Here is a 24,320-nt window from a genome sequence, read left to right as displayed (position 1 = left end):
AAATGAAAGGTTTTCGTTTGTAGTTGATTGCCGTAACAACAGTGTCCGTTTGTAGTTTCATCAATTAATGAATAAAAAAAATTGAAAACAAAAATGACTCAGTGAAACAAGTTAAGGGAAGTCTGCTCGCTTCGGAAACTTCCTCTGCAATCGAGGGAACTGAGGAGGACGGCTCTCTTCCCTCCTAAGTTATTTCGACAGAATGCAAGGGAAACTCGCTGCAATTAATCCCGTTAATAAGAGTTCGATTATAATCTCCACCAATTTGCAGGGTCATCGCAGTCCATTGTGTGTCTGAGAAATTGGAGCATTCACGAAAGTCGATATCTTGTTCTCCTTTGTTCGCTAATAGTGAAAAGAATTAACAGAGAACCTTGTGGCCCAGTTCAGTTCCGTCACGATTATTTAACGAGCCTTGGACTCGATTGTTTTCATTTCGCTGGGTACAGTGTTTCTTAAATTTTCGATCGACGAATGTGGAATTTATTGAAATATTTTCGACTATCGGTACCCTTCGATTCGAGTTTCTTGATTAGATCTTAATTACCTAACGTAGACATTGCAGGTGTTTGATTATAGGAAGAATTGTTCTGATACTCTTTATATTTTTTTTTTGTATTTCAAAAAAAAAAATTGTAGTATTAATTATTCGAATTAATGTATTTTTGTCTTGATGTCTGGCATTACTTCTGTTAACAGTAATACTAACAACTCTCAACTCATGTCTCTTGTACACACTACTATATCTTTGAAAATAGAGAGAGGAGGTGCGAATCAATTGATCGATATGTATCTAGTTCCCTATTCTAATAATTTTCACCACAAATTGCAGCAAATTCAATAATTCAGTAACTTTAAACAGAAGTCCAAAATACATGGGTCAAATTAACCAACTCGGTAATTTCAGTGTAAAGACTTACATTCCTTTGCAAACACATTATTATTTGTAAAAAAATGTTTAAGTTAGCCAGATATATCGATTAAAATTCTATTTTTGACGTTAACATTCCGTGAAATAGAACACATTTAGTTGCTTCGAAAGAGAAACGTGTGAAACCTCGTTAGAAATAAAATAAGTCTCAGACGCCTAACTATTATTTGCAATCTCTTTTGCGAACCTGTCTTTTTTTTAACTTTCCTCAATTTGAAGACCGCGACCAGCTAAAATTTTATTTTTAATATCACAATTTTCACGAAACAAAACGCCACCAATACAATTGAAAATTGTAACAACTTAATCATGTTCCTTAAACAAACAAAACTATTCACCCAAATTTAGACGTACCAGAAATTCATGTAGTTGCTAATAACCCTGTGAGGTGGATGTAACTATAGAAACAAAAAAAAAACATATCGGGTTGCTTTACAAAAAAATTGCACGTGACTTCGTAGAAAATGTATTACGCGTTTGGTAACCGAATTTGAGAGACACTGGCGTAGTATTCAATGACGGCGGAGCGTTTATGCATTAATGGCAATTGAAAGTGACAAATAGATGTCGGTTTGTGACATAGAAAACTGGAATACAGCCCAATTGAAAGCAACAATTAGATCTCGGTTTGTGACATAGAAAAGCAGAAGTGGAATTTTCTCTCGGAATTGCCGACGTGTATGTGGGCCGTTGCATGGTATATGAGTTGCGTTAACGAACGATGAAATAGAATTCATTCACAGGAACAATCGAAGACTGCTCGAATGGCAAAGTAAATTCGATGCTGGGGAGTTTGAGTAACAAGTATCTCCTATTTGACAGGATCAATCAGTATTTGACAGGGAAAGCATTTCTATAAGTTGAGAGAGAAGATACTTCGAAGGTTAGTAGTTTGATTGATAAAATACAGAGTGTCGTTAAAGTCTGGATACATAGCAAATAAGAGAGATTTTCCAAATATGATATTCATTAACAATGTTTTATTCAATTGGTATGGTAAATGTGTCTAGAGTTTGTGTACAACCCATGTATTTAAAAAAAAAAAAAGGAAAACTATCACTCGCCTAAAATTGACATTCATGGTTATATTAATTTCTGCAAGTCGTGTAGCTATATTATAATTAGACTGTGTATGTTTATGCAAATTTAAGTTAAGGTATGTATTATCTTCTACACGGTATAATGTGTTTATTATTCTTGATACTTTATATATTTTTGCATTTTTGTGTATATTCTCATATACGCATAAACATCTGCAATCTAATTAGAACGTTTTCCAATAATCTACAAATTATATGAAAAACATGAAATTCGACATCAGCTAAAAAATTTCAGTTAAATCAGATTATATGACTGAATTTATTCGTTGAAAACAATGTCAACGTACAGGTCGTAAAATAAAAACTAAAAGCTTATCTTTGGCCACTAACAAAATAAATTGAATGTGTTATAATACATAATGTGTTTCGAAGCTTCCAGAGACTAGCCTTAACGATTTCATGGATGAAATTTATTTTCTAGACGGTCAAAATTATTACACGAGTAAAAATATTTGTCTGTTTTTTCAAAAGATCAATTTTTTTTTAAATCCATTTTTCTTTTCTTTAGGAATTTTTTTCTAAAGATTCATTTTTGCCGAAATGGAAAGAGCCTCTGTGACTGAGTTCCCATGAGCTTTATTTTTCTAAGAATTCAAATTTTTCGGCGTGTATCAATTGCCGAATTTCCCTTGTTAGGTTTGAAAACACTTTTTGCGGAGTGTATCGGTACGTCGCTCTTTACCGCGAAGTCTTCATCGATTCTCAGACAGGTTGAATGCGTCGTATTCTTCCTTCAATTTTCACGATACCAAGGTAAAGTGGGTTGTTATCGAGTCGCTTAGAAAGAGAAATGGAGAATCGAAAGAGGCCAATGAGGGGGGAAAGGGTCCCTTTGAATAAGACGTCTTTGTACACAGATCGAGGGGGTTTCCATTCCGCTTAACTATCATGAAAAGAAAGGCAACAGTCGTGTTTCGTCTCTCGTATCTGGTTTGCGTCTCGTCGGTAAGCATAATTTATAAACGGTTCACTCGCTGCGATGTACGCATTCTATGAATTCTGACATGACGTGTAAAATCAATATTCAGCCACATTACCGCATCGTTTGTTACTGTTGCACTTCGTTAATCTATTATTATCATTATCCTATATTAAATACACAGAATATTTTTTCTTATTAATTTGCACATTCCTGTTAAAATCGATGTAAAAGATACGGGGAAAAAGCAGAGTAAATTTAAGTTTGAAATAGTATAAAAGATGTCTTGCGCGCCTCTATATCCATCTTACGTGCACTGTTCTTTCGGAATTCGTCTGTTTTATTGCATTTTTATCCGCGGGCACGACCCGCGTAATGCGCACAGTATTCCTGCGAGAATTTCAGTCGGCTTGCAATAAATTCGACTTCGCTCGCATTTTCTTCCCATCTTCTTGGATCCAATACATTCCAATACATTCGCAATTCTGATGACCTTGTTGTCATCTTACTCCTCGACGACTTCGCTTACTCCATTTTTGCATACGATTGAAATCAATTTTCTCTCGCGAAAAGCGAATAAATGATTGGTTACGTTAAGCTTCAGTTTAAGATTTCAGTGAATTCATGAAGTTTTTAATACATTATATAGAGGGAAGTGCCTTGGAGAACTGTTGCAGTTTTTTTTTTTTTTTTTTTGTATCGGCTGGACTTCAGGTACAACGTAGAGTTAAATATGTGTAATTGTATGAATATGATACGAGTAAATATATCAAAGCTTCCCTCTGTATAATGCATTTATTGGATGAAGAGCAAATAATTATATGATATTTTTTGTGAATGGGTTCTGTTACTAAGCGTCAGTCTCTCTTCTTGAGAAAGCAATCGTTTCTGTACAGATACTTCTTTATTTGTACTTTTCATATGAATTCATGACTTCATTTATCGTTGCTGGATATACTTATGTCATTGAAAACAAACAGACGGTGCATATGGGCGCCTATGAGAAGTGAAGGGTTAATGGGTTGGACTCCTTTATTGGACTCAATAAAGGACTCAACCCTACTAATTTCCATAACTAAAATTGTTCAGTGTAAAAATACAATGTGGACGATTTTATTAATTAACGTCTCTATAGAAAACTAGTGCGAACCTACCGAAACTATATCGATAGCTCAAGAGCCTCACTTTGGCTATTCTTTCAGTAGATACCAAACCGGTCGCTAGGCTCTAGTCTAGTCTAACTCTTATTCGCTAGACTTCTTCAATTTTTCGTACATTCACCTTAAGGGGTTAGTCACAGTCAGGAAAATGAAAAAAACGGACACTTTCTTGTGTGTGTGTGTTTTTTAAGGTATTAAATAATAATTTTTATGAATGAAATGTAAATATATTACAAAGTATGTCTTAAAGAACTATACATCAAATAACATAATTCGGTTCAATTGGTCGTAATTATTTTCCTGTAATTCCTTCCTAATTTTGAAACACGAGACTTCTCCGCGTTGGAAAGGTTTCGACAGTACAATTATTATTTAATACCTTAAAAAAACAGACACAAGAAAGTGTCCGTTTTCATTTTCCTGACTGCGACTGTCCCCTTAATACTAGACGACACCTGTAGGTGTCTACGAAGACTAAAGGGCTGAAACGGAGGACAGGTGAGAGGTCCTTCGATGCTCTCCAATCTAGAACCGGCTGCCGCGTGTTCGCGTCGAAAGCGCAAAAGAGAGTAACCGTGGAGAGCCAGACGCGCGCGTGTTTCTTCCCGGGAGCGAGAATACTTCCTATGGTCCTCATTAAAAGCACGCTGGATCCGGATAGTTCATTACCAGCGATCTTATCTGGGACTTGTTCCTCCGCGAGGTTCCCTCTTCTTCGTCGGGCGTTTCTTTGAAGGGTTCTCCCTTTCTCCGTTTCCCACGTTCCTTCGGTTAATTAATAAGCGTGATCGCGGTAGCACGTGCCGACGAGCCGATAGTTCGATAATAACGGGAGCCAACCAGCGACGATCGCCGTTTATTCTAGCGACCGCGGCTATTACGTAATTGGATTGAAACACAGGGGCAACTGGGTACGCGCAACCAGCCGGGTCCATTAATCCAGGAAATCTCGTTACGACGTCCAGTGGCCAGTTATTGTGCCCATCGGTGTTTAGAATTCGTTCCGCGCGTACGTCAGCCATTGACTCTGTTCAGCAAAGATTTTGGAGCCGAAACGGCGGTGGATATCGGCGATTGTGGTGGGGATTAAATCCATTCACTGCCAGAGTGGTTCACCCTAAGCGCCAAAATTTAATACAGTTGCGTAACCTAAGTTAGTAACTTGGTAATAAATTGTAGGATCGGTGGGATAATGACGCGAATTGTTTATTTACTAAATTAAGAAACTAATTTAATTGTAACTAACTTCTAATTTTACACTAAGGTTTTCCTATTTTACTCTTACACATACATTAAATCTATTCCTTAACTATTACTGTTCTTAATTTACGCCGCTAACTTTAACCTAACGCTCAACCTTTCTCCACGACTTTCTTCAATACGATTGTCGAGCCGTTATCAATTTCATATCAATTAGAAGGAACACTGAATCTAGTAAATACTCTAGAATCTTTATTCTGCGAAGTATCTACATACATAATAAAAAATGGCCTCACCAATTTTTAATTCGAATGAACAGTATTTTTCTAATATTCTACAAATATACTCGAGTTTCGAAGATTCACTTTGATTGCCACGGTAATTTCTAACCGATAGAGTGAAGTAAAAATAACCGACACGATTCATTCGTCTTATGTGATTGATCACAGAAGTTACATTGAAACTTTCCATACTACAACATTAATCTTCTATAAAATTTTAACCGAAATGCAAAATATGCATTTCCATGAGCAAGATATTCAGTGTACCATTTGTACTCATTTCCTTTTCATTTGAATCGGTTTCACTCTCTTCGACTTATGTTATATATATCTCATTCAACAAAGATTTAATTGCACGTAATCCACGTAAACAGAAATACTCCAGATTGGTACCCTGCGATTCGAAATTCCGATTCTTCCACGTCTGTTCGAGTTTTCGGCAAATCGATGATTAAAGAGCTTCCGTTGGATTAGGGATTCCAGACGAATATTACCCGAGCGCCTTCAGAGAAAGGTTCGCTGGCAAAGGGCCAGGGAATCCCAGAGACCCTACGCCGCGTCGTCATCGTGATCGTTTGCGAGCGTTGCCTCGACTCGTCTTCAGCAATATCGGCGAGGATTGTGCATTGTCTGCCGTGTATATCCGAGCCCTTATTGCTCCGCCAGTTTCATGTATATGGATGCATCACGTGCACTTTTCTATGCTTCGCCCCAGATGAATGCTCGGCCGTCACTGTCGTGCAAAGATGGGCGCGCAAGATGAATGGAAAAATGGGAATGGGCACCTTTGGGAATCTCGAGGATACACGTTTCGTCGATTTCGTAGGCTTCAAACGTCGCGATACCTTTGTGGATTTGCCCAAAAAAGTGTGATGGGAGTTGCAGTACTGTGAGATATGAGTGTTCGGGAGTCGTGGTTGAGCAGGGGGTACATGCAGTTGTCTTGACCAAAATTAAAGAATTTTATTCCAAGGTTTAGATATATATTTTAGACCAGAACAAAGTGTAATTTTATAGTTGGAGTATTGAATTTAATATATTATGGGCCGTTTATTTTGAAAGTGGTTAAAGTCCATTTGCAGCCCATAAGTATTACATCAGTTTAGTAAAATACCCCTAAAACAAATTTATATAACCAAATTACATATTGATAAAACAGTAGAAACATTGCCAGACTTCATATAATTTGCTTAAATTTTTTAATTAACAGATATGTTAACCTTTAATTTTCTCGAAACAAGAGGAAATGGACTTACACCATTTTCAAAATAAACGGTCCATATATATTCTTTTGTTACGATATCTTTAAAAATACCCAGGATGCAGTAAATCTCCAAAAACCAAACAAATTATTCTGTTAGAAGACGTCCGTATCTGCTGAATGGACGAAGGCATTTTTTTCTATGAAGGCATGCTGTTTTATTAAAGAAAAAAAAAACAAGGCTTTTTTCTGGAATTTCGGTAAAAGTCAAAATTTTGAAAGATCTTTCGACCATTCAACAGATGTTCCGAGGTATCGTCTACGCAGAATAAAAATATCGTTTCTGGAGATTGGTTGTATCTTGGCTATTTTTAAATAATATATCTTTAAAAAACAACATTTATGTACAAGATTGTATTAAATTGGTAACTATCCTACTTAATATTTTAAAATATAGTTGGGTAAATATATTTTAAAGACGTTAAGGAACAATATAGTAGAAAAAGTAATATAATATAAAAGAAAAATATAAGAAAACAGATAAAAGAAAAATCCTCTTTTGTGACTCGGAGCAAAAAGATCTCTTCCCTTCTCGTCTGAAAGCTTCAGTTAGTACGTAAAACAGATGTTTATGGCCATGCAGAGTTAAACAAAGATTTATATTCCCCAAAACGAGACTAGTAAAATAAATACAAGAAAAATACATCTTTGGAATGCACGAGGGACACGCAGGTGGGTCGTTGAAAGCGAAAGAAAAGTATATCGGCAGGTGAGATCCATAAATTACGAAACTGAAGGCAAAATCTCCCAAGGATGGGGCACAGAGTTTGTTCGATCATACTTCGTTCGCGCACATGCCTGTACATTTTCCAGTAGCCACTGAATCACACGGGTAATACAGTAGGGTACCGCACGGCGTAATAGGAGGGTTGAAATTTATGTCTCTTCTCGGATCGTACGTCTGAAGTGGAACGGTGAAACATTTAGAGGAAACTTGGCTGTCGTCGTGCCTTAACTTTGGGTATAGCGAGGGAGTTCGGCAGTGGCTCGAAAAGTTACCTTTAAATTGATTTGCGATGAATGCAAAGTGTGAACAGAAATTTCCATAGAGTCTGCTACTTTGAAAAGTAATGAAAAGTTATAGACAAAGTGAAAAAGTAAACCGATGATGTCTTCGGGGATGTTTTAGGAAGTCGTTGAGTTTTCGAAGAATCAAATGCTGATTTTTCGAAGGAGTTACTATTCCAATAAATTATTCCTTTTGTTAGAAGTTACATTCATGGGATATTAGCGCTTAAAGCATTACGTCGAATGCGGTGAATAACGGTATATCTTTTGGAGGTACGTTATTACGATTTTAAAAGTTATTAGTTTCTTTCAGTGAGAATTTTTTTTTTTTATTGAAAAAGTTCACTAATAGCGCGTAGCTTGGGGGAGTCATCGAATAAATTTTTTGCAGGTTTCGGTTATTACTGCTTTGGAAAAATATTCAGAAGTACTAACGATATGACCACCGTCTCTCAGACGGTCGTTGATTCTGTGGGATTAATAAATAACGAGAAGAGGGACTGCTCCGAGGACTGTACTTGCGACGCAGCAGTTTTATTCAAGAGAGTATTCAGTTGTAACGATCTTGTACCTGTAAAGAGAAGTTTCTTGAATTCGTTAAACCCTTCGGTAAGCTTATTTATTTATCATTGAATAGTCGACGTTGAAACGTGCTCCCTTTTGCGTAACCGAGACGCGCCTGGTTTTAAAGCTACAATCTCTATGATAATGCTTCCACGATTTGGTCCAAATTAAGCATCAAACTTCTCCTCGGAGTCAAGCAAAATGATTTAGTTGAATAAGCATGTGAGAAGTGCATCTAAATTAATTCAGACTTGTCTTGTACCAGAAATTAAATCAACAACTAAAAAAAAAAAGAAGAAAGAAGAATGTGCAAAATTGCGGCTTTCTATCATTATACAGAAATTATATTCTTAATTTTCGTTTAATTTTTGTTTTCTAGTAGCTACTTGGAAAATTCTGATTTTCAGAAATGCTGTATTTCTTGAGCCAGATGTTAGGAAATTTTTCCAAACCTTTTAGTAAATATTGATGATATTTTTCTTTGATTTCTTAGTTAAAACGCACCATTCCAAACACTATTTTATAAGAAAAATATTAACTTATTATACTAAAATGTATACATCATATTTATATAATATTAACTACAATTTAGAAATTCCTAACTACGAGCTTCAAATATAGTTCATAAATTCAGTAAAAAGTTGGAATTCAAAAAGTTTGAAGACTTTTTAAATTCTAATTTGCAACAATAATTATAAAAAAAAGAAAAGAATTCATTACACATACTCGTGTGTAACTCGACGATGTGTAATTCATCTCCCACTATCGTCATAATTTTCCAATCGCATGCTAAAAACCTAAAAATCTAATAAAAATAGAAAAATACACCCCCTGTCCTGGAACGATCTCTACAGTGAATATAAAGGTTTGAAACTTGGTATAAATTGCTTTCTTTAACTGACTTCGAAAAGGAGGAGTTTACTTGATTCGACATGTATATTTTTTTTCTTTGTTAGACCGAACTATTGACAAATTGCCATGTAACAAGTTCGAGTCGATTCGAAGACATTCTTGCATCCTTATTCGTCTACACGTTTCGCGACACCAAGGTGTGAACTTGTGCGAAATTTTACGCGGGTTTCGCACCGCCAGTGATTCGAGGAAGTTTCTTTTCACTTAGTTCGTTTACGCGTCTATGCAGCCGCACGTGCGTCTGCGATTGTAATCCGCAGTTCGTGCGCGAGCACTCTGCAGGAGGAACAGTCTTGGTACGTCTGGAACCTCGAATCGATATTTGTTCACCCCTTACTAAGACCATGAGTGCGTTCAGGGTTACTTTGTTCTAGGTTCTTTTTTTCAGGCAACCAGCGCTAAAAGAATACCGTCACTTTAAATATTTAAAGCCATTTTCTTCGCGAAAATGCTTAAAAATCTTCAAAACAATTCAGAAACATTGTGAACATATTTCTTGGCTGGATAAATTGGCAAATTATTTCTTCATTATTTATTTTTTCTTTTATACAGTTACTTTAGTTTGCGCTTTCTAAGAATTTTTGTCAATTTAAATGGCTTCTATTTCTTTACATTTCTATTCCACTGTTCTTTGAGGAAGTAATATTGCCGAACATGAAAGCATCAATTGTGGATTAAACGCATTCGTGGGTCATCTGTATAATTTTTATTTCATTTGTGTAATTTTTTACATGCATTATTCTTGAGAAAGTAATGTATAACGTAATATTTCTTCTACATGAGAATATAACAAATACAGGACTTTGTTTCGTGTATAATACAAAAGCCCACTGTTTAATACATTTCTCTCCTTGACGTACATTATTCCAAAGGCTAACTAAATTCGGTTCTTCATGAAAACATTTTTTCTCTTACGACAGAGAGTTCGATAAATGTATTTACTTTGTTAAATCGATTTCAGTTGTTTTTCATAGCGATATACATGCCAAAGTAAAATGAATCTTGCTATTTGTTTCTTAAGAACAGTTCCGGTAATAGAAATTATACGCTACATGAATGTGTTCAATAAATAACTTCTCATTCTTCGATAATCGCTTACCTGTTGTTCACACCTTGCGGGTCGCGACATGGTTGTTGACAACGACACGCGACTTTATAACTAACGCTCTATTTCATTCGATTGCGTACGAATCGATGTGGGTTCCATGGATGGAAGTGACTAACACCATCGCGCGGCAGACAGCATCACCAGTTTTGACCGACACTCTGCGTGGATAATAAATCTTTGAATCGAACGCTCTTTATGCCCTCGAAAAAGATAATCATTAATGTCGCAGCGTACGGCATGATTACCTATTTATTATTATTTCGAAATTTGTCAAAGTCAATATCGATGTCGGCGAAACTCGCGTCAGTCATTTCCATGGGACCGCAAAGAGACATTCTATGTATTTTTGAACCAAATCGAAAAATTGTTATTTTACGAATCAGATTTTGTTCAACATGTGCGTGGTTGACTACGCACGGAACTCTTGTTTCCAGAGAAATGTAATTCACGGTGACAAATTGGGACGCAGTAACGCGTTTTCCTGCGTCGCGGCGGCATGTTTGCGTTACGCAATCGTTCGACGTCGAAATTACTTTTCCAGGCGGCGGCGAAAGAGCGGGAAACAATAGGATCGTTGTCCGGTTGCCTTGTAATTTCGTAGCTGTAATTTTCGCGCGGCTCCTCCACTGTCAGAAAAGAGATTTAAAAACCATTCGGACCCCGACGCCTGTTCGCTTCGCTTGCCCGCGTCGCATCGACGAGCACAAAGGAATTCTGGGCTCGATTTCTCCGCAAAACCAGAACCGCTTTGTGCGTATTCGATCTCCATGAAACGTTCGCGGAAACCAAATCGGGTACATGCCTATTTAAAGTGAAAGGACCTATTTTCGACAGTTCGTTCAAACAACAAACCCATATCAAGGTTTGATAGGTCCGAAAACCTTGGACTAGGTATTCAAAACTGGGAAAATGCTTCTGCTATAACGTGGATACTATGCGGTAAGAATTTGTTTGGGATTTCTAGAATGTTGGTTAGAGTTAAAGGAAAGTAAAGTAATTAAAGCAGCAATTGCTGTACTAACTCTTCATGTATTCTTGTTCACAGAGAAATAGAATTATTAAAATTATCTACAACAAAGGTTAGCTTCATCCATCTATCCCAGAAAAAAATAATTTAATTCTTAATTTTATTAAAAAAGAAATGAAAAACAAGATACCCTGAGCACCATACAAAACTGTTCTCAAAACAACTTCTCACAGAAATGTTCATAACATACTCAATCTTAATAATACCCAAGTAAAATTCAAAGAGTCAGTGCATACACGTACAAACTTTCAAACACATACACTGAACATTCGCTAATAAAAAATTGTCATTTAAAAGAAAAATTCAAAAACTTAGTCTCACTTTCGCTTGTCCTACGTGTCCTGTACAAATTGCACGAAGAATATAATTCCTGACGTCGCAACGATGAATCGTGACTCGGATTCACCCTCGCGAGACGTCCGCGTCGACTGGCGTCTCGAATGCACGCGAGAATTATCGATCGCTATCGGTTGTAGCTCGAGGCCCGACAGAAATCGCGTCTCGCTTCCTGTTGCGCTCTTTCACGGGGATAATTGACGCGGCGGCCATTATTCTTATTGTCGCTGCTCCGTGCCGACTATATTCTCCTAGGACATAACCGCGGACAATGACCGCCATCTGATCCACGAGCTTATTCACCCGGGACAATCTTTCTTCTTTTTCCAGAGGCCGAATGCTGCGTCGGCGAAGCTGCCGGGGAGGCGTGCTGGGAACCGTGTTACTGCGTCCTCCTCCAGGACGAGCAGACCCTCACGGCTTACAGGAGCGAGGACATGGCTGTAAGTACATTCCTTCTCTTTTCTTACTCGCGGAAGACACCCCCAATTTTGCTGGATTAGCCAGCATCCTCCTTCCTCTTCATCTTCGACGAGTGCGTACCCTCTTCGATGGAAGGTAGTATTAAACCTCGCCGAAGCTTTTGTGCGGTGAAATACATTAACACTTTACCGACCGGTAGCGATTCAAGATCTTCTGCCCTTCTCACTGGCCGCTCGGCAGCATATCTTCCATGGCACCGGGAATTGTATACAAATACGAGAACTTACAGAGCAAAGCAACTTGTATCTCGATTCAAAGTAACAAATACTTGCTAGTTACCATAGTAGGTACCGATCGGTGAGCGTTGGGGACAAAAAGTCGACTAATCGACTACCGGGTCGGTAAGCGTTGGAGACAAAAAGCCGATTAATCGGCGACCGGTCGGTAAAGTGTTAAGAATACAGTTAAAAGTTTTGAGGAATAAAGTTTTGGTAGGTAGCGCGTTCAGATAGTGTTTCTTAATGCCAAGCACGTTTTCTCTCGCAGAGTCAAGATGCATCGATCAGAATTTTAATTCCGAATACACTAATCTTGTACCCTAAGTTCGTGTCCTCTATGTTTGTTGAACAAGTTTGTCTACATTAAATGATATGTACGATAAAAGTTTATTCATAAAAATATTTATAATAAAACTTTTGTTTCGAAACGACAAACCTATGTTAATTTAATTTTGACAAATTCCTTCAACAAATATGGAAGTTATGAATACCAATGTCGAGCTGTGAAACCAAATATGTTAATCTTGGAATATTATTTATTATTTATAAAGGCATAGAAAGAACTAACATAACATAAACTTAAAATACGGCGATGTGACATTAATTCTAAATTTAATAATTGAAACGCAAATTTAAAAATATAATAATCGAGAGAAAGTGTAGGAACCGTTAGTATAAATACGTTATCAATAAAAAAAGAAATAGTCAAGTACCTGAAATTAAATTCGAAACGAAAAATTGCTCGTAGAACTCTCTTAATCATATTTCTAGGATTCCATTCTAAGATTCTATCCATTGAATTCGATACAAATTCCTATGCAAAATTCGCCACCGCCGCAGCAGCCCACCGCAGTTGGACAAACTTATTGTTAGTTCAGTAATTAATTTCAAAGATAACGCGTTGCCCAGTCGCACTCGCTTAACGCAATTTGTATTTATTCGACGGGTTTGAAGTTCTTTGGCATCGACGATTCGTGCGCGGTTTCACAGAAATCCTACGTTTTATCGCGGCTACACGCTCACAATACGCACGCAGAGCAAAGGGTTCCGACCTTCCGGCTTGGTTGATCGCACGGTCGGAATGGCAAAGGGGCGGCCAGCCTCTAATTCGATTAGAAAGTTTATACCCCTTTGGCTGACGGTTGTATACCCAAGCGTTTTCAAGACTTCAGACTTCTGACCGAGGTTGTGGCTACTGCAAATATTGGTCGAGATCATGGGGCAAATTCTGGCTCAAAACGAGCATCGACTGTCGATTGATGTTGGAACGCGAATGCGGTAAATGGAAATCATTGAAATGGTGCTCTAACATCGCGATGTTGATATTAATCCGTTGAATTTTTGATCAGCGATGCGGTTTTAAAATGGTTCACTGTACTAAGAATTAAAAAGGTACTCTTTATTCTGAGTCAAATATAGATTTTTTTTTGTTATGTTCTCGTTGTTTAAGATCTTTAAAGTATTTGTACTAGATTATATTAAACAAGGAATACTCTTTCATTTTGGTTTATAAAGTAAAGTATTTTGTACGTATTCTTATCTAAAGAAAGTTGATATATAAGTTGACTGTGGATATTAATGCACAATGTGAATAAGTATGTGTGCTGTGCTCAATAACAAAATTCCTTATTTTTATAATTGACACAATTGATTCATTTTTAAAATGGAATTCAAATTTTAATTTAATGAGACATATTTCCCTCATTCTAAAATTCTACAAATCACAATATACATACCTGTATACTATACCTGCACCCTTCTCGCAATCGTATCTTCTATTTTCTCCTTAACTCGTCTTACCTCTGGTTTTCAATTGCACAATCATCCTTAAAAATTCTGATTGTCTTGCACACTCTTCTCCAAGAATGTCAGTTCATTAAAACAGAAGATGAGCAACAATTTGTTCGGACGATTTAAAAACTCTCTTAATTAAGAAACCAGGAAGCTTCGGGGCGGCTCCTATCCTCCGACTATTTTCCTACGGTTGATGCTCCGTGCTCCCTGTAAATATCTCACCGTTGACACATTTAATTCGTCGCTTTCCGTTTGCATTGTCGTTTTATTCGCGCAAACCCCCCAGCCCGTGCATAGTTGCCCGTGAAACGAACGAACGTAGAAACTCGAGGAACGGCGAGGGATTTCTTGTTCCGTATCCATTTTGGTCGTTGGTAAGATTCCCTAAGTGTATCCGTCGCCGTGTCTCCACGCGTGGACTTGTTTTTCTTCGTCGCTGAAAGCGCCAGGAGCGAGAATTCTACTTATTACATTGCTCGAAAGCAAAGTCCCCTTCCAACATTAGCTAATTTTAAGGGTCCAATTGCGAATCTTTGTCGATGCAATTATCCTGGCGCGAGAGACTCGTTGTTGACCTTCCTCCCGTTCTTCGATTCCGTCGCTGAAAGGTATTCTTTAAGTGCATTCTTTGTTACACGAGGTTCATTGATATTATAATAATTTCATTTTGAAGAGTAAGGTACGATAATGAGATAGGAAAAGGAAATATATGTAAACCAGAGGAAGACATTGTTGGAGGATAGAGGGTTGGTGTATTATGTGTACTGGGTTGTGCGAAAAGTAATTTTGTGATTCTCCCACCGGAATGATTAGTTGTATTTTTAACTAGTTAACTTTTAAACTTCATTTGTAGAAAATTGTGTCGATTTTGTACAATTGCTTTTCTTATGGGTTCCGCATCAAATATGGAAAATCCAATTCAGTATTTCTTTTTAAATATTTGTTTAGAGTTATATCAACTACTAATGGGTATTGGTGTATTCACCAATTGTCCCTGCTAATCTAAATCTAATCTCACTTTACGCTTTACGCTTTACATTTTATTCGTTTGCACTTTACACTTTTTATATCTAAAGATCTTATTACAAGTTCGCAGCCATTAGTTGTCGGTATTATTCGCGACGAATGATTGTTCGCGGACCAATCGCGGATTCAAAGGAAAAGGAAATTCCCTTCGATTTCCAAAGTCTATGTCTGACTCTGCCAAACAATTATTCGAACTAAGAGGGTGAAGTTAAATTGAGATCGCGACGCGACACGACCATGAAACTGAACTTACTGAGTCAGTCCCGTTTCCTCTTGTTGGATCTGGACTCGAGAGGAAGACGACCGACGCCTCCGAACTAGTCCTCCACACCCTGCACCCATCTGGGACCCACGACGGACCCGACTTGTACCCGTCTTACTGCGCTTTGGACTTACTGCACTGCGCCGGGAGCCTGGACTACACCAGAAGGGATACAGGGAGCAGAGAACCGATCCGGAGGAGCCGATTGTCTTCCTCTCGAATACAGATCCACCAGGAGGGCGGCAACCGATCTTTCTGTCCAGTTACACAGTTGGTCACTTCACTTATCACATGAAGTAATAATGACCGAAGTGAAGAACGAAGTTGCGAGTCCAATATGGACTTACGAACAAACAAAAGAATTGTACAAATGATTAATAATTGTTTGGTAGAGGACAGACACTCGTACACGCATCCCTTAAAACTAACCAAACCAAACTAAGCTACCCACAAGCAATACCAAGCTACGATAACTAAGGGAAACTACACAAGCAAAATAGGAGGAACGCGGACGCGCGATCGCGAGATCCATACCGACCGAAGGATCGTCGAAGAATGAGATTGCAACCCTCGTATACCTGTGTCGAGGGTCGCGGCTCGCTTGTACCTCGCGAAGTAGAGAAGGGGAAGGGCGAATAACAACCGCGTAGCTGTTGATTCGATTATCTTGCTGATGATTGCTTACACAAAACCGATGCAAGTGATCTTTGACATACCCATTTAAGTTGAATGTTTTTCCATTTAAAAAATTCTATTGATGGTAAAAAATACGAAATTACTTTCCAATCAACCCGATATTAACCAATTCAAAGATAAGCGATCGGCCAAAAATGAAGTCCCTGTTAGAAGAAAATAAAATCCCCAGAGAACCCAAAGACATCGATTTTCTAAGAGAGCCTAATGAACACCAGAGTGTCACGTTGACCCAGAGGCAAGTTTAGGGTTGTTTTTTCTTTCCCGTTCCGTAATTGTGGCCCCCTGCGAAAGTCAAGGGAAACGGCAGTCCACATTTCTGGCAAGGCACTCGTGTTTCGTCGATTCCGAGTTTCTCGTAGCTATACGACTCCGTTCTACGTGTAAGTGGTAGCCATTACGTGTTTAAGGCCTGCTGCAAATCCCGTAGAATCTGACTGGCGGAAACCACGACGTCGCCACTCCTGTTTCGCATGAGAGGACTCCTTGAATTTATTCGTACACCGTTTGTGTGCATAATAACCATTCCCTGGTGGAGGGAGGAGGGGGAATCCGCCTCGAGTGCTTTTTTCCTCGTCGACGAAAGAGAAATTTTCCTCGTTACGGTATCAATGACGGGTCTCGATGCTGGGACGGGGAAACGGACCAACTGTGTAATTCTCGTCTCGTCAATTTCTCGAACGAAACGGATGTTTCTTTGGCAAACCTGAACGCGGTCCAGTAATGGGACTCTGAGGATCGCGAGTATCATCGAGTAGAATCGGCTGTGATCGAGCTTGGAAAGTGATAAATGGTGTCTGGGTTAGGCGGAACAAAGGGATTCCCCCGTGGTCGAGTGGGATTTATGTAATAATTTGCCGCCACTGTCTGCGATTGTCCAGACGAATGACATTCCTGGAAAATAAAGACCCCAATCTTGGTTGAATTTTTTTAAGATTATAAAGCTTTTATATAAGTTATATATAGAGACCATATTGCCCGATGGCCGGAACATCGTAATTATTCTATACCTACTCTAGTTTTAAAAGTATATCGATAAATAGGGAAACACATACAAGGGGTGTTTTTTCACCCGGAAGAACCAAATTAGGGTCGAAAAGAAAAATAGCACAAAGCTTCTCTTACGGTCCCTAACAAATGTGCGCAAGTTCAAAAGAATCGGAATTTTCGGGTTACCGAACTTCCCTAAGCCAACATAAAATAAAGTAAATAACAAGGAACGACATTAAATACCCTCTGTATACAAAAGCCATCATTCTGGATCAAGAAAATATTCGAAAAGCGTCAATATCGAAAAGAATGTCCCAATTACAGATTCAATCTATTTCTCAACGATACGCAAACAATTGATTTAATATTCCCAAACGACACGATTCCAACTTATTTCACCCCACAATTATGATTTTAAAAAAGCAGATCGTCACGGTAATTCATGTTTCCCGGAAAAAAGGAATTTTCGTTCTCTCTGTGAATCAGAACTGCATGAGCAGCGCATTCGCTGCAAACGATGTCGGAAGATGCGAAGGAACTTAACTACGCAAACGAATTTGCCTTGTGATTCGCTTCCAAGCGATCCTCTTAAACCACGGAAACCTTTGGAAATCCTAACGAGTCGGTCGGTAACCCTTGAGAATCTCCTGCGATATGCTCGTCGGATTAGTTGATTTTAATCTCACAAAGCGCCTGGCAATGCATCGCGGAAAGTTGGTTTATTCGATGCCATGAAAATCGAGGTCGTGATTCAAGTGAACCGTGTTGCAAGTAAGCGTAACTTCTAATTCGTTGGCTAATAACTTCCAACATGGGCTGCTTCGGTTCATTTGAGGATTCCTATAAATCTGGCGAGTTATTGTGAGATCTTGATTGTTCTTTGATGATGCACATCTGCTACATTCTTGGAGAACGTTCATTTATGCGTGTTTTCAGTGTTCCAACGACTCTTATTGAATTATCAACGTGTCTTCTATATCTAATTAAAACGTCAACCTTGTTAGCATTATGTAAAATTAATATTTTGAATGAATAATTTAATATTTTAAGTATTACCAATCTTGAAAAACTTCAGCAACTTTGTGCTAAAACATCGGCATTATAAAGGAAACAAAATAAACAAGAAGATTTTAACGAATGGAACTTACATTGTCTAGATTAATATGTCAATTAATTACTAAGTGATTTTCCAAAGTGAGTTAACAAATAACCAAAATATCAAAATAAATAAACACAATTATCTTTTCCAAAAATAAAAGTGTATTTTTAAAACCAAAGAGACAAAACACCTTCAAACATTGCATTCGTAAATGTTTCGTAGGCCAGCATGGCTGTAATATGATTGTTTTCACGAATTTATGCGCGTGACGACAATTTAGCATATCGATGCATATAAATTAAAGTAATTCTTGGCTGACCAGCTTACCTACGCTACTGTCTTGTGGTTATAAACGAAACGTGGTCGTCGTTTAAATACTCGTCGTGCCCCAGGAGTTAATTCGTTCCACTTGCATACCCAAAAGTTATTACTGTGTTAGCAAACTCAAAAGCTTGAATAAATTTGAATATTTCAGAATGTAATTAGTTTTTCTCAGTAACTGTACTCTCCGCTTCGAAACCCGCTCAATTTGTTTCTATCGTAGCAAGTCACCTGCAGGTCTTGCCATCGTTGTATCATTCTGTTTCTTGCCTTAATATTTCTCTCCACTTCGTCCAAACTTGTTAATTTTCAGCTTTTATAAAAGTCACGTACTTGCAGCCTTTTATTTTATGGACATTTGGACTCCTTAAATTGACTTATTTTCAAAGTATGTGGATAACAAGGCATTTTGTATCAAAGTTCTCCATGTAATTTGTACATAGTTTGGATTTAAATTGTTTGAATAGTTAAAGGGATAGAAAATTCTAAGATTATAACGAAAATGATTTTAACACTTGGCATGGGGGTACACTTTGTGAATTTCGTGGGAGTTTGGTCGTTCGATACGATCGTAACAAATCGAAAACTACTTCTGTTTCTCAACGAAACTTTTTTTATTTTACATATAAATATATACTCTATGATTATTTTGACAAAAAGAACGACATTTGTACGAAATCACGAAAATAGACGATTTTTAATGTTTTACTATGTATTCAAAAATATTTTTTCATAATAAGTACAAATATACCACATTACTTCACTCTCCATTTTCATTTCTTTTTCTCACAATATTTACGAAAGCAAGACGAGAAACTTCACTTTTCTCCCCGTTTTCCACCGTTTGCACTCGGTGCTCTATACTAAACGTGCTCGTTCTGTTATTCTTCCTCTATTGTCTCCTTTCTCGCTACCGCTTTCTTTTCCGGATCCACTGAATGTCCTGCTCGTTTCTAGTAATTCGTAGCCATCCTACGCGACGTTTCAGCCCTTGTTATTACTAAATCAAGACCAACTCCGCCTCTCGGTCCCGAGTTTCGATTCACGTCTCTTTCTCCTTCCGTGTAATCACATTCGAGGGGTCTAGGAAAGCGAGACCCTTCGTTACTCGATACCGAACCCACACCAAAGGAATAGGGTTAACATCCCTCGCGCTTTTTTCTCGGACCGTTCAAACGATTCCTTGCTCGTTCGTTCTGGATGGAATTTACCCTCGAAAGTAGAGAAAACCCGTGCACGATCAGCCGTGTTATTATTGCGCGAAACACGGTATTTCTTTTTCTGTTATCCTCCCAGCATCGAGACGCGTGATATTTTTGCTCGTTTAACGTTTATATCTTTGACGTGTTACATATTGTGGTGAGATAAAATGACTATATTTATACCTATATTTATTAATATATAGGCGTAGAAATTGATATGACGTGACGTGACGCTCGACTGCTCCTTGCAGGTCTTAATCTAAAAAAGACACAGCTATTCGATACTTCGTCGCAACTTGGAGACCGAAGTTTCCTCAATTACGCTTCGCATTCGACTGGTTGACTGCGTTAAAGAAAAACGCAGCAAAGCTTATTCTCTGCACACCCACACATACATTCATACACGCAATCCCTTAAAAACTAAACAGTCTATGCTGTATCTTATAACCTAAACACATTCTCGACGGCGACGGCGCGGCGCGTCGTGGCGCCGAAATCTCTTGACGCGGTGTCAACTTCGTCGCCTAACTTTCGACACCACAATATTATAAATTTGGTGTATGATAAATGCTAAAATACACAAGTCTGCTTGTAGTACAATGCACTACAAAAATAATACAAAATACAGTTATAAAGATCACTTAAAACTACACTAATTTTTATGAATTTTTATTCATACTCTTTCTGTAACATAGAACAACAATACTAAAGAACTATGGAAAACAATTTATATTATCTTCTTATGTAATTATATCATATAATTTTGCAAAGTTATACAATTTATATTAACCTTCTATTGCATGAATTTTATTTCATCTTTCGGAAAAGTAATTACTTCTTCGTCGTCAATATTTTTGATGCCAGTCACTAAATAAATGTAAAACAACACCATGCTCGAATAATCCTGTAAAACCTCCTCGTGTAAAACTTCCTCGAACTTCACGCGAACTCTTTTCTTCTATTTGCGATCAGGTGAATTAAGCGATATAGGGTCGAGGGAGTGCAAGTGAACACCTCAGAATTAACCGGTGAATTTATTCGCACGAATCGACGAGTTCGAGCGCAACGGGTGACGGTGAAGGATAACAAAGAAGAGTTAATACCCTTAATGATACTTGGCGGGGTTGAAATCCTCGTGGATTACTCTCGTCGGGGAACTTTTCACCGTAAATTATTACGACTTATTCGCGGCGGTAGTCGTACCTACCATGGTCCAGACACTTCGGCACGCGCCACCGAATTTGATCCACCCTAACGATAAATTATGCACGGGGCGCCGTGAAAGAGAGTGCACACCCTGCGCTTTCATCCCCCAGGGGCGGCGGGTCCCTCGGTGCACTCGAGGACATCTTCTTCCTTTACTCAACCGATCGTTGCTGTTCTTCGAAGCGTTCATTTTTTAGCCAGAGTAGCTTCTCGGGAATATTCAGTGGCCCCGGAATGCTTCACTCGTCTTTTTTCACGGTACTCAGCGGTGGGCGCCATCTTTTCCCTTGTGTTTGCATTTATCGCTTGCGTGGCGCCATACACGGCTTTCGTGCGACTAATTTTATGGTTTAAAATTAAATATTTGTATCTTTTTCGTTGAGGAATTTAATAGATTTTTTAATTGTAATATATAAAAGAAATTATATATCACGAAGAATAATTGAGAAAACTTTTCTGTTAAGTGTAGAATCTGAAGTAAAGGGGGCTGTTATAAAAATTACACGAAATAATCTGAACAATGATTGGCAACAGACCTCATTTATGAAATATTATTAAATTTGAAAATTGTGAGAAATTGGAATGATGAAAATTAAATTATACAGTACATGATTTCCTTGATTTAATATATGCTTGTATATGTTCCCCTTACATGCGAGAACACGAGAATTGTCTCCTTCGATGAATATTAAAGCTTCGTCTAACCCAAACTTAAACGATTTAGCACGAGTTTCGAGTGGTCCCATCAACTTAGGGTTAAAATATCCTCAAAAAGCAATCTTTAATCTAGACTTCTGTCGATTAAGCTTCGCCTGTTAATTTTTGATATCTCTATTACCAACATTTTTAAATTTATACTGACGTTTCTTAATCGTCATATATGTTCACAATCTGTACACATCGATATCATTCGCTAATAATTGGCGATAAGGGAGACTATCTGAACGAAACACTCACAGCGTGGGACCATAAGCTCCTATAAATTCGCAGCGCGCTCGTACATTTCTCTCCAATAGCCAGTGGTAAATAATCTGAAGTGTCGTCATGGCTGTCTTCGAGGAGGAGGAGAATACTAACACACCACATGAAATTTTTCAATTCTAATACACTCTGTGTTCCGTGCAATAAAATTTGTCCCTTTAGTACATGTTTATTTCCAACAATAACATTTGTTAGTTTTAGTACACCGTTCACGCTGAAAAATAACACGTATAAATAACGTATGTTAATATACGAGTGTGAAGGCAAATAACGAGCTGACTGAAATAAAGTAAAAGAAATATTTAAACTAATAATAAGGTAAACTCTTAAAATTTGTTCCTGATGTTTTGGAGCATATAAACTGACGATTCCTACACGTTTTACTAAATTTAGAAAAATTTGTTTAATAAAACACGAATTTTTGTTTATTTTAACGCTTTGGACTTGCGCCCATTCCACTGAAAATATACAAACAGGAATCGCGTTATATTACGTAGTATATTTTTGGAATCATGCGATGTCTTGTAATAATATTCGGTTTATATGGATACTTAGACACCAAGGAACATATTTATGACAAGAAATAAGAATTTTATATCCAATATTTTTCTAATAAACGGTCACCGATATGCATTGAAGGTCTCTTATTTTAGGCTACAGTCTTATGCTGATTTGTTTGTCTTATCTATTTAATGCGTATTTTCAATTCCATTGTTCTCCAGACTTTAAATAAATGGTAACTGCGAAATAATGACTCATATATAAAATTATTATTTTTATTCGGAATGGGTAATTATTCCGAAATTTTCATTTATTCGAAGCATGAGAATGAATGGAATTGAAAATACGCTTAAAATGGAGTACCCTTTAATACAAAACGTACTATATATACACAAGTCACTACTTAAATCTAAGAATCCATATTCCTTTTCGAAAATCTAATGTTCAGAAACGTTCGGATTAAAAAATGTTGCTAGTGAAAGCGGCACGTACTTTAATTCCATTTTCGCATGACACGAGCTATTTATATTACCAAAATTTCACTTAGGAAACGCTCATTAAAGTTCCGCTCTCGATTCATTGGCTAGCAGAAAGCGTTCGTCCGCAGCTTATCGAGCCAGTAAATTTGAGAAAATTCTTCCGTAAAACCCCCGGCGTGACTCGAAATGGGTGCCGGGTCGCAATGCATCAGTGGCACACGCTACAATATATTTCTCCTCGCGCGATCCGTGCGCGCTTCCTTTCCGGCTTTGAATTCTTTTGAATTCGATGCGTTCATACTCGTCACGTACAAGACAAACGGCACGCGAGTAAAAAAATCCAACCTTCTCCACGAAATCCTTCCCCCGGGTTGAACGAATGGGTCTCTGTATTAAATTGTATCCCGCCTTCTTCCCTTGTTTTCCCTCTTTATTTTTCTCTCCTGTCTCCTCGTTTCTCTCGCTTTATTTCTCGCTCGTCTCGCTTTACGAGCCGTCTCCCTTCCATGAACGTGAGAGGAATAGGGTAGTTGCGATTAAATCTATCCTTTTCGTTCCCTCTTTCTCGGTTCGCGCTCCACGTAGTTTCGCTCCCTATCTGTCTTTGCCCTCGAGTCCCTTTGATTCATCTGCGCATCTCGCATCTGCGTTGGATGCAAGTCCCCGACTTCTCTTTGCCGGTACGGTTAAGGAGGTATCGCCTGGATCTTTGACGGGCAATTTAATGGAGACCCGCGTTTTAAACAGATCGCCTGACCGCGATATCGGACCTCCGATTCGGCGGACGCGATAGTCACGACACCCGCGACGCGCGATTCGATCTAGTTTTGAATTAGCTCACCGGCGTGTCTGATGACGGAGAAACGGATATTACTATATTTCGAGGCGTTTCGATCTTTCGAATCGGCTACGTGCATGACTTTACATGGAATATTTTCTTTGTTACCAGTTATTTTTAGGTACGTCGATCATTTTTGTTGGATCGTTGGATTGGATTTCATTTCATTTCATTAAAGTAATGTAAGCACACAGACGCTATACAAACTAGGTTTCAGAGAAAAGGTACAATCACTTAAATGACCTCAACTACTTAGAGACTCTTTAAATATAATTTGAGAGAAACATTTCAAAGAGCCTAAGCAATATGAATATTAATAAAAAAAAATGTATTTTTTGACCCAGAGAAAAGTACAATCACTTAAATAACCTTAGCTACTTAGAGACTCTCTAAATATAATTGGAAAGAAACATTTCAAAG

General features: G+C 38.0%; 1 protein-coding gene across 1 annotated transcript in view; it reads left to right on the top strand.

The window, feature by feature from the left end:
- The window catches only part of LOC128881104 (uncharacterized), a 102,269-nt gene that overhangs the window by 28,582 nt on the left and 49,367 nt on the right, over positions 1 to 24,320 (top strand). Inside the window, exon 3 of the mRNA XM_054131839.1 lies at positions 12,138 to 12,250. Coding sequence (XP_053987814.1) covers positions 12,138 to 12,250 — 113 coding nt within the window. The remainder of the gene's footprint in view (positions 1 to 12,137; positions 12,251 to 24,320) is intronic.

The sequence above is a fragment of the Hylaeus volcanicus genome, chromosome 8 (genome assembly GCF_026283585.1).
Source record: "Hylaeus volcanicus isolate JK05 chromosome 8, UHH_iyHylVolc1.0_haploid, whole genome shotgun sequence".
Classification (NCBI taxonomy): domain Eukaryota; kingdom Metazoa; phylum Arthropoda; class Insecta; order Hymenoptera; family Colletidae; genus Hylaeus; species Hylaeus volcanicus.
The sequence above is the reverse complement of the archived record's forward strand: the minus strand, read 5'-3'. Positions and strand labels throughout refer to the sequence as shown.